The following is a 10,876-nucleotide window of genomic DNA, read 5'->3' on the forward strand; positions in this document are numbered from 1 at the left end:
AAGGATAAATCTCAAATATGAAAATTATCGTCTCACCTATACTAATTGATCAAATATCAATATCGAATCACTCATTAATAATTTGAATTAATTGAACGGCATCAACTGTTTGAGAATTAGACCACATGACTTCTTTATACCATCATTATCAATAACACTTGCGATGCTTGAAGAAAATGTTTATCAGGTTGACGGATTTTAAAGCTAATAGAAGTATATATTAACATTTCAAGAAAACCTAAAAAAATTTTCGCAAATTTTATATACAACATTATTTTTATTTCGACAAAATATTTGAATAAGACTTGTTAGGAAAGGATCCTTTTGTGGCCATCCAAAAAAACAAATAAGAAAGTACTCCAAAAAACAGATTCTCATTTTATTTCCTTATATTATTCGAGGTATAGGGGGTGAGGAACGTGCCGGGCTGGGCTGGGCCCGACAACAGCTATGGTCATGGGCCGTGCACAGTAGGGCCCAATTACTAGCCCGGCCCAGTCCATCAGTCCCTTCCCTTTGTGCTCCGCTTCTTCAAACACGCAGTTTTTCTTCCCTCGCAGGAAGCCTCGCGAGCGCGGTGGGCGGTCACCGGAAGATCCAGTCGCGCCGGACCACGGACGGCAAACTCGACGGCCAAGGTCAGAGCTCCAAGAACCGGAGCAAAACAAGCAAAACAGCACAACACGGGACAATCGGAGGCCGAAGCCGCCTGAATCGGTAGCTACACAAGGTAAATTCTTTCGCGGGTCTTTTTGGCAACCCAATCAGCCCCTTGGTTCTCTTCTCTTCTCTTCCACAATGGGCCACTCGGAGATGCTTACACCGGCCCATTCAATTGATGGCATTCGGTGATAAGTGGAGCTACTTCCCACGAGCACAGATCATGATCGATCCATGAAGAGGCGGAGCGCTTCGAGGCACGCGTGGGTCTCGGTCTGCTCAGGCTCCTGGTGCCGGAAAACGAAGTGATTTCCGCGCTTTCTGTAGGTTCCAGAGGACCCTTGCTATCAGATCCACGGAAGGTGAGTTTCCTTTGGGCTTTTCTCTCTGCAAGAACCACTCAATTTTAGGCGACTATAAGTCCCTGGTCCGAAACTCTGATATTCAAAATTGGATTTTTTCCGGACCTCCCGAGTCCCACTCGCGTACCAGCAGTAATACATGCTCAATTGTTTCATAGCATTTACGACATAGAGGGCAGGTGGGTTCAGGTATCATTTTTTCGCTTGAACAGATTCTCTGATGTTGGTTTGAGAGTACACGGATTCATTGCAAGCCCGAAATTCAGCTACGTGCCCGGCTAGATTTTTGATTTGCTGGACCGACGGAGGAGGGAGCGCCGTGCCCTTAGGATCAAAAGCCGAGGAACCTGCGCTCTCCGCCGCTATTGCGAGCACCAAACGAACAAAAGGTCGTAACTTGGACCCAATCAATCTGCAACCTTGCCTCGCGGCGGCAACGGAAAAATCCAAATTTCTACACGACCCATGTTGCGCTCGTCCATTGCTCGCGTGATTTCGGTCTCAATCACCTCCGAATTTCACAAATTTTCGACCTTGCACTCGTCTGCAACCTCTCCTGCTGAGAAATTTTACTCTTGCGTTCAGCAAAATGGGGGCAACATTGAGAAAGCCCTAGCCACTGTCCGAGCTCATCTCGACTCTTCGTGCGTCAGTGAAGTCTTAACCAGGTGCTCCACTGATCAATCTCTTTTGGGTCTCAGGTTCTTCGTATGGTCTGGTCTTCAGCCTAGTTACAGGCACAGCTCTTACGTGTATGCTAAAGCTTGTGAAATCTTTGAAATTAGACGAAACCCACGAGTCATTCGGGATGTTATCGAGTCTTACGGTGTTGAGGAGTGTCTAGTTAGTGTCAAGGCCGTTAAGGTAGTTTTGAATCTGTGCAAGGAAGCTAAGCTTGCTGATGAAGCCTTATGGGTGCTCAGAAAGATGCCCGAATTCAATCTGAGGGCCGATACGGCGGCTTACAATATTGTTATTAGGTTGTTCTGTCAAAAGGAGGATATGGATAGTGCAGAGAAATTGATGAGAGAGATGAGCGAGGTCGGTCTATACCCTGATATGATCACCTTTGTGGAGATGGTTAAAGGGTTTTGCAATGTGGGTAGGTTGGAAAATGCTTACCAGTTGATCAAGCTAATGAGGGGACATGGCTGTGTGCCGAACGTGGTTGTTTACTCGGCTCTCCTTGATGGTGTGTGTAGGAATGGGAACATGGATAGGACAATGGAATTGTTGACGGAGATGGAGAAAGATGGCGGTGCTTGTAGTCCAAATGTGGTTACTTATACTTCAGTTATTCAGAGCCTTTCTAACAGCGGTTTGACAATGGAGGCACTGGGAATATTGGATAGAATGATAGCTTATGGTTGCACCCCTAATAGGGTTACAGTTGCTGCCCTACTTGAGGGCCTTTGCAAGAAAGGCCAATTGGAGGAGGCTTATAAGTTGATTGATAAAGTTGTCTCAGAAGGTTCTGTTCCAAATGGGGATTGTTATAGTTCTATGGTGGTGTCTTTGATGAGATATAAATTTTTCGATGAGGCGGTAATGCTTTTTAAAAGATTGTTGGATTTTGGGTTGAAACCTGATAGTTTGGCTTCTAGCCTTATCATAAAGGAGCTTTGTACTGAGGGGAGGGTGTTGGACGGACTTCAATTTTTTGATGATATTGAGAAAATGGGGTGCTTACTTTCAATTGATTCTGATGTCTATTCGGTTCTCTTACACCGGCTTTGTCTGCATGACCATATGATTGAGGCTGCCAAGGTTATGAGGATGATGTTTGATAAAGGTGTACGCCTGCGAACTTTATATGCTGATGACATAGTTGAACATCTGAAGAAATGTGGTGACAACGAGCTTGTATCTCTCTTGAGTGAGAGATTCAGGTGATCTTGCAGAAGAGGAAGTCAAGCAAATTAAATGCTAAATTAGATTGCTTGTTACGAAGGTGCACAAGGACTGGGCGAGTAGCTGTCTAATTGTGTGTAGAATGGGATTAAAAAGTCCGGAAGATGTTTGCAGACCATGGAACTGACTATTGTAACATTCCTTTCATATGTTTATGCTTCCTGGCAGTTCAAGCTCCTATTGATGATAGTTCTGTGTGTTACTTATCAGCCTTTTTGCCGAGTATTTCGGAGCAAACGTTCTTGAACCTTTCAGAGTTCAAGTATCGGCCAATTGCAACTTTTCTTGACTCTGACTGCTGGTATGGTGATTGCTTTCCTTGAATCCTTGGAGAATTTACCCAGCTTGCATCGCTTTTGTTAACTTATTGATTTTTTTGTGTTTTTGCTGTGGTTGCGGGACTGGTGTGATTGTCGCTAATCATGAATAGGAGTTTGTCTTGTTTGGAGGTGTATGGTTTGGTGTAAGCAAGGTGGAGGGATGTGTTCCCTGATGAAGTTTATGCTGACTCTTAAGAGGTTTAAAAGTGCCTTTTTAAGTTCCTATTTGATGTAGGTGCGTTGTGAAAGGAAAATGAGAACACACTTAGAATTTGAAAGTAGTTTTCATGCACATCAGCATGCGTTTTTATATACTGATATAGTTTTTTCTTGTTCTGTAGCATTTTTCTTATTGCTGGGGCCATCTTTGTGAGCTAGAGCTGAAAATTCTCTTCTGGCCTTTGGTTTTGCAAAAACATATTAGACACATACATGATGACTGATATCTTAATTTTGGATCCTGTGTTGTTTCATGTAGATGTTAATGGTCTAGGGCCTAGATGCATTCCTTTTCTAGGATATTGCTGTAGTTTATAAGTTGCCATCTATTCTATGAGATACACAGAACAAAATTGCAAGGCGTTTGTTTGGTGTGGTTTTCAAAACCAGAAAGCCCGGTTTGAATGTATTGCCAAAGCCAAAAAATCAATTTAAAATTTGAAAAATTGTGAAAAAATTTAAGCCGACTTAAAATGATATTGTCTAAGGGTGCACACCATTAAACAAAAGTCCTATTTCAAACTTTAAAATTTAGGAAAAAAAAAAAAAACCAAAAAATGGAAAGCAAAAGTAACACCAAGCATCCACTCAACCTCATTGAAGTGACTCCTCTTGCTGGCGTCAGAAGGGCACTTGATTTAATAATCTTATCTTAGAGGATAAGGTTCCTGGTCACTCGTCCTCGCACTTGAGGATGGGGCTATTTTGATTGGAAGCTAATTGCCCTTGCCTTGGTCATCTTAGTAATCATGTCGACATGCTGCTTCATATTGAAACAGGCCATGTTTTTGTACTCATGTTTAAACACATGGAGAAATATTTGGTTTAGCCTTGCTCAGTTTGTACTATTCAACAAAGAAGCACTTTTTCTTTCTTTAGTGGTAAACAAATGTCTGGTTTAGTCTTTGCTAACCTGAATTTTTTTTCTGCTATTTGATCATGGATAAATGTTCGTAGTTTTCACATCCTTTATTTGCTGACTTCGATGGTTCCGACATGGATTACACCCTGATAACAACTTGTTTGGGATAATTCTGAGGACCATTTAGGATTTTGTGCCGATTCTTAATTTTGCAGAGAAGGCTTTTGTGCTTTGTTTTTTCGTTTTCTTGCTGCTTCAAGCTTTATTAATGCCCTCCTAACATCTTATCATGAGTTTTTGTAGTATTTAATATGCTGCGACACATCTAACTCAATACAAAGACGAATTCACACGTCTAACTCATTGCAATACTGTAAAATCGTAGATGTTCAATCTATTGCTTTTGAATTCTTGGAGCCTTCGACCAAAAAATAAAATAAAATGAAATTCCTTGAGCCAATCCAAACTGTACAAGCAGATTTTGTTAGCTAACAGATACATGTATTCTCTTGTGGACTTGATTATTATCCTCGCTCTTACAATCTCTGCCCATTCAATCCCTTCTGGCCTGAGAAGTTAATTCTGTACATGCGATATTCAGTTAGTGCTTCAATTTCGTTCTCCATGTAGGAATTCGTGTGCTATGCAGATCGTGTCCCGCTGAGGAAAATTTCCGCTCACTCTGGACTCCTCGGACAGCACATGTATGACGATTCGTGAGATTGGCCATCGATGAACTTGTGACAAGCAGGTATGGGATTGGATCTTTGTCCCTGTTGGTTCTTGGCACCTTCTTTGTTCATTGGTTGGTGGATATCCAAAGAGATGCAGGTAGTGGTTGAGTGTTTATTGTCTTAATCAAAATTTGCAACCATTCATCTATTGAGTGATCTTTGACTAATATAAAAAGGACCACACGATAGTTACAGCTTGAAAGGGGTGTTTAGTGGGTTGTTGCAACAAAACATTGATGACCCATTTGCTTAATAAATGCTCTCTCTCTCTCTCTCTATACAGTCATTTGATGATGTAAAGTTGAACTTGGAAGCATGAATTTCCTATTGACTATTTGCCTCTGCTTTGACTTTTTGGTGCAGCAGTTACTCTTCATTCCTGGCTGTGAAGGAACGGGCGGCTCTACTGATCCGCATACATCATCACACCAAAGTAGGCACCTTTAGAAACTTTTATGTAAGTAGCCAGAGAATGGTAGACATCGGGCCACTTTCTGCACCTATGGTTCTGGAAGTAAAATCTCGGGCTCGATTTTTCGATTTTTTTTTTATAAGAACACATTGTATGAGAGAGCTACGATAAAGTCTACGCGAAAGCGACGTGCTACGATTGGAGATTAGTCCCTCAGAACGCGCCCCTGGAAGTGCTGCTAGAGGAGAATATGCTTCTTGTTTGTATGTAACCTGATGGCATATTCAAGAATCTGAATGGTCCCATTCTGCATTCCCCGTGTTCTCTGCATATGGAGAATGCTCTTCACTTTCTCTTGGTTGAGATGCCCTTGTCCTCTGCACCAGCATATTCCTCCTAAGATGCAAGATTGTGCTAGAAAAAACAGATGTGGTTCATATAAATTGGGTAATTTCAGACACTTTTTAGAACATATTTGAATTCGAAATTGGGATATTTTCATTTCACTCATTTAAACGTAACCAAAGTCAATTTCTGAATTTGCACCATGCAGAGATAAGATTAATATCGGCAACAATTTGTATTTAAATATTTTCATGGATGATGAAAATGTTTTTGTTTATTCATTTTTGTAAGTTATACAAGCGATTATTTTTAAAAATTATTTTTAAGTTATTATTTTTTTGTGAAATAAATGCATAATAAGTTAATCGAGTAATTGATGAGAAACGTGGAGGATTGATAGATAGTGGGACGGTGTCAGGACAAATTGATGGGTGAACAATTGTGGGTTAACGAGGAAATTGGCAAATTCAGATCGCACGCGTGCTTTTCAGTTCTTGCGAGGGGATGACGTCAAATACACGTCATAAATACATGAACTTGGTGTTTAACTGAGTGGGTCCTCTCTCTATATATATTATTTTCCTTTTTTGTAGTTAGGTGGGCTCTAATTGAGTTTTTAGATTACTGTCCCTAGATAAAATCCAAGTCCAAAAATGGAATTTGGTGCATGAACTAAGAGAGGTCGCAAAATCCGAAAAAAATCGCGAGTTATACTATATTATGCTAAAAATAAAAATCAAGTTTGATTGATCCCGAATTATGAATTAGTCAAATCTATTCTTAGGAACGAAAATTATACTTTTTGGAAGGCATATGAAGTATATTTATCTTGGCAAAAATGTGCAAAGAATCCGATTAGTGTTGGTGTTGGCGTATGTCCTAATTGTAGCATTTTGTTTTGTATGTTTAAATTTAGAGGCCGACTATATTTAATTCCAAGTACACCGTATTTCTTACGCCATATTGACAATATTATAGAAAATAGTCGTGAATTTTTATTAATCGTACAAGGCATATCTTTCTTTTTTCCCCATCTTGACAAAGAAATTCAAGGTCGAATTTTCAACTCAAACGTCGCATGTTGCACCGGTCATGGCACGATTTAAAAAAAAAACATGTAAAACTCGATTCGAGTAGCTTTTCTAAACAATATTATTAAGTGATCTATCGCAGAAAATATGTGGTCTTATGGGTTAGTCAACATTTTGAAGTTGAACATGGCCCGTATCATTTGCGAAAAATAAAAAATAATTAAAAAAAAAAATACATTTTGTCGAAAGATAAAGGAGGAGTGCGTGTATATACATATATAGATATATATTATTTATTTTAAAAAAAAGAAGGAGCATATTGACCCCCGCCAAGGTATTACACAAGGCGCGAACACCCAGGCGGGCCCCACTCTAAGCTTCCCATCATCCCTCCATCTGCTTCCCACGTGGCATCTACTCACCACGCCTTTCACCCATGTCCTTCCTAACCAATCGGTAGCGTTATCCGTACGCCCTCCCATCCTCTCTCTCTCTCTCTCTAGAAGTTGTTAGAGCAAAACAAGGTGGAGTAGGATTCGTGTTATTCCCCTTGCCGATCATTCAAGGTAAAATCGACAAAACCAGAAGAAACTCCAACGAAGAAGAAGAGGGGTTAGCGAGGTGCAGGTTTGGTTTCGATCGCGATCGAATCGCTGCTGGATCTTCGATTTCGCCGTTCGCCCCTGCGATCTGCGCTTCGGAAGGCTTGGTTAGGCTCCCTCGCCTCGCGATCATCGGTCCCCGATCGGTCCCTCTTTCATGGTGATCTCGCGGAGTAATCGCGCTCTAAGCATCCATCGCTCGATGTTCGGCCGCTGGTTCCTTCGCAGGGCGGTGACCTAGATTGGATCTCGGGGAATTAGCGATTTTGCTTTGCGTGTTGTGGGGGAGGTTTTTGGGGATTTTTTTTTTTTTTGATTTGATTTGGTTTGGTTTTGTCGATTGGGGCTATGTATATTGAGGAACTGGAAGGAGGAGGCGGAGAGGTCGGGGTCGGTGGTGCCGGTGTGGGTGGAGAGGAGGGGTCGTGTGCCGACGGCGAGATCGTTCTGGGGAGTAGTGGAAACGAGAGCGTCGTGCCGATTCACGTGAAGAGGGCGGTGATCGGAGCTGGCGCTCGCGCGTTGTTCTATCCGACCCTGCTTTACAACGTCGTGAGGAATAGGATTCAGGTCGAATTCAGGTGGTGGGACCGTATCGGTGAGGTATACAAAATTTTTTTGTTGTGGACTTTCGGATTTTCTTTTCTTGTTTGATTGGCGTTTTACTGTTATGGGCCAGGGAACGCCCTCTGTGTGTGCCGTGGTTGGTACCGTTGAGCACCCGCGGTTTTATTTGAGCTTCAGCATGATGCATGTCATCACCACTATGGTGGATAATTTTGCTGCAGTGTTGCTCATCTTGGCGGATTAGTATCTTGTTGTGCACGAGTTGACAGCAGGGACTGTTTAAGATGTGAACAATTGAAAAAAGTTGGTGTATTGGCTTAGATTGTGCTTATGACGCGCCTGCGCGCATACGCATAAACGCAGAGCTAGCTTCCGCACAGTTTGTTTTTTGAGAGAAATATGATTGCAAAATAGGGATTCTACTGAACTAATCATGGATAAATCGATCGTACAATGGCTTACCATCATATGCTGTTTAGAATGTATCATAACGTCAGTGAAGGCAGATCAGTGTCCTTTCTTTTCGTGCCTATATTATCAACAATAGTATTGATCTGGAAGGCTCCATTTCTCGATGGATTGATTATACATAAGAATTGTCTTTATCAGGCTCAAGCAATTCTTTTCTTGGTTATTCACATCTTCTTGTTTCAGTTTATACTGTTGGGTGCTGTTCCATTTCCTTCTGATGTTCCATGCCTAAAGAAGCTTGGTGTCGATGGAGTGGTTACTCTGAACGAGCCTTATGAAACTTTGGTTCCAACAGCACTCTATAAGGTGAGTATAACTTTTGCATACATGCTGTGGCTTCCTTATCCGCTGGGAATCGTAAGAGCGAAGGCTAAGTCCTTTTAATGTCATTCTTTTATTGAAAGATCTTCACTCTGTTATTTAGTTTTTTGCAAAATCGTCTTACGGTAATAATTTCGTTTAGAATTTTCTTTTTCATAGGCTTATGGCATCAATCATCTGGTGATTCCTACAAGAGACTATTGCTTTGCTCCGTCCCTGCACTCTATATGCCGAGCTGTAGAGTTTATTCACAGTAAGCATTTCTTGAGACGTATCGTGCTTGTTTGCTGTATTGCTGCAACAATGGATATTGAAAAAAGTTTGTGCACTAAACGTATGAGGCATACCATTTTTAGTTAGAAAACCAAAGCATTGACTATGTATTTTGTTGGATCTCTTCGCGTCTTGATTGTCCTTTTCCATAAGTTAAAGAAGGATATTGGGCAATTTGCAGATCTTGAATTCCTCCAGTTTTATATCTTTCTTTTGCTTACAATGGAAATGCTAAGATTAATATCAGTGAAAGCGATTGAAGATTCTGAGCTTTTTAAGAGGAATTGAGAATAAAAATTTTCTTTGATGCATATGAAGGCCTATCTTTTGATTCAAATTTGTGCTTTTCTTGTCGAAGAAAAATTATTTAGTTATTTGTGTTATTCTCGATGCTCTGTTGAAGAAAATGCATCATGCGGACGAACTACATATGTTCACTGTAAAGCCGGCCGGGGCCGTAGTACGACCATTGTGATATGCTACCTGGTGCGTATACCAAATTTATATGCCTTGAAATATTTGAAAAGTTTTTGCCTTTACCGAGCTTTCTCTTTCTCTTTCTCTTTCTCATAGGTGCAACACAAGGATATGACCCCCGATGCTGCATATGGCTATGTGAAGTCGATCCGACCAAGGGTGCTTCTAGCCACATCTCAGTGGCAGGTATTATACCAAGTTGGGCGAGTTTTTCATTATTGACGTCTCATGTAGAACTCCATCTTTTTGCGTGAAAAGGAATCATATTGAAGGAAGGGTTCATGTAGCCGGGCTCTCCAAAAAACTAGTTATTCTTTGTTGTTTATACTGCCAGCTTACCTGTAAGCTTAATTTAGCAAATAAAGGTGTAGGTGGAATTTTGAACGCTCTTAATACTAGTCCAACTGGGGTATCCTAAAGCTAAAAACATGTTTCTTTTTTTAGATGCAACTTGGTTGTTTTTTTTTCCTTTGGTTGGGGGGGGGGGGGGGGGTGGTTGGGGTTTGAGGAGTTAGGATTTGCAGAGGTGAGCACCAGGCCAATTAGATTTTGCATTGATATGATGCTGAATATAGGGGGATAAGTGCCACCCATCTAAAAGATTAAGCTAGCAAGTAGAGGTATACATGTAATGCTAATATTTATGAAATGTAATGCAGGCTGTTCAGCAATTCTATTATCTGAAGGTGAAGAAAGTTGACCTTTGCAGTCACCTGTCTGATCTAGTTTTCAAAACCAATGTGGTAAAGATCCAACGAGAAAGGTTGCCATTTGATGATGGCTCTGTAGTTGTGGTATCCGAATCAGATCTTGTTGGATACGATCCCTCTCTTGAATGTGGTGACGTTAAATCGGAGATATGGGCAGATCTGAGAGTTGTCTACCGGGTTCGCTATGCTGGTCAAGCGGCACTAGCGAGGATATCGTGCCTGTGGCTACGGTACCGTGCAGAGGAGAAGGTTCCTGGAGAGCAGCTGGTTACGGACAGTGGCTGTGCGATCGGGAGTAATCATCTCAGTGGCATTAGTGTGGACATTCATGTCTACTAAGAAGTGATTCTACGGCATGATGACAGAAACAAGGCGCCTTTCTACCCTCTTAAGTGAAATTTCCTCTGCTGGTTGGTACATGCGTCGATAAATAAGGAATACTTCACTAGGCAGAGTTGTGATCTCTTTTCATTTTCCTACTTTGCCCCCTTTCAATGTAAAGTCGATATTCTCTTCTCTTGAATTGAAGCTTAAGGAAAGATGAGCTTTATGCGCAAAGCAATGTGCAAATAGAACGTGCATGATTTACATGGTCGTCA

The 10,876-nt window shown here is 41.3% G+C and overlaps 2 protein-coding genes across 4 annotated transcripts; both read left to right on the top strand.

Annotated features, from left to right (window-relative positions):
• Positions 1 to 1,063: 1,063 nt before the first annotated feature.
• Positions 1,064 to 5,341, top strand: LOC115686516 (pentatricopeptide repeat-containing protein At5g47360). Of its 3 annotated transcripts, XM_056304543.1 has the most exons (3): positions 1,064 to 1,690; positions 1,808 to 3,234; positions 4,965 to 5,341. In XM_056304543.1, exons 1-2 carry the CDS (start codon positions 1,488 to 1,490, stop codon positions 2,913 to 2,915), a joined length of 1,311 nt encoding a protein of 436 aa, XP_056160518.1. In that variant the 5' UTR covers positions 1,064 to 1,487; the 3' UTR covers positions 2,916 to 3,234; positions 4,965 to 5,341. The 3 variants fall into 3 exon arrangements, with proteins under 3 accessions (XP_056160518.1, XP_030467705.2, XP_056160517.1); XM_030611845.2 differs by having other exon boundaries at positions 1,064 to 3,234; XM_056304542.1 differs by having other exon boundaries at positions 1,064 to 3,234; positions 4,984 to 5,341.
• Positions 5,342 to 7,435: 2,094 nt separating this feature from the next.
• LOC115686479 (phosphatidylglycerophosphate phosphatase PTPMT1) lies at positions 7,436 to 10,876 on the top strand. The gene is made up of 6 exons (XM_030611792.2): positions 7,436 to 8,061; positions 8,680 to 8,802; positions 8,977 to 9,070; positions 9,494 to 9,576; positions 9,664 to 9,753; positions 10,227 to 10,876. The coding sequence occupies exons 1-6, from the start codon at positions 7,807 to 7,809 to the stop codon at positions 10,614 to 10,616; spliced, it is 1,035 nt and encodes a 344-aa protein (XP_030467652.1). The 5' UTR covers positions 7,436 to 7,806; the 3' UTR covers positions 10,617 to 10,876.

This window comes from Syzygium oleosum, unplaced genomic scaffold, assembly GCF_021117445.2.
Source record: "Syzygium oleosum isolate NSW1041296 unplaced genomic scaffold, Sole_v2.1 Sole_v2.32, whole genome shotgun sequence".
Taxonomy (NCBI): domain Eukaryota; kingdom Viridiplantae; phylum Streptophyta; class Magnoliopsida; order Myrtales; family Myrtaceae; genus Syzygium; species Syzygium oleosum.

Coding starts and splice junctions, on each gene's coding strand:
- LOC115686516 (XM_030611845.2), top strand. CDS start 1,488: ATGTTGCGCTCGTCCATTGCTCGCGTGATTTCGGTCTCAATCACCTCC.
- LOC115686479 (XM_030611792.2), top strand. CDS start 7,807: ATGTATATTGAGGAACTGGAAGGAGGAGGCGGAGAGGTCGGGGTCGGT. Junction 9,071..9,493: donor AGCTGTAGAGTTTATTCACA/GTAAGCATTTCT, acceptor GCTCTGTTGAAG/AAAATGCATCATGCGGACGA. Junction 9,754..10,226: donor TAGCCACATCTCAGTGGCAG/GTATTATACCAA, acceptor AATGTAATGCAG/GCTGTTCAGCAATTCTATTA.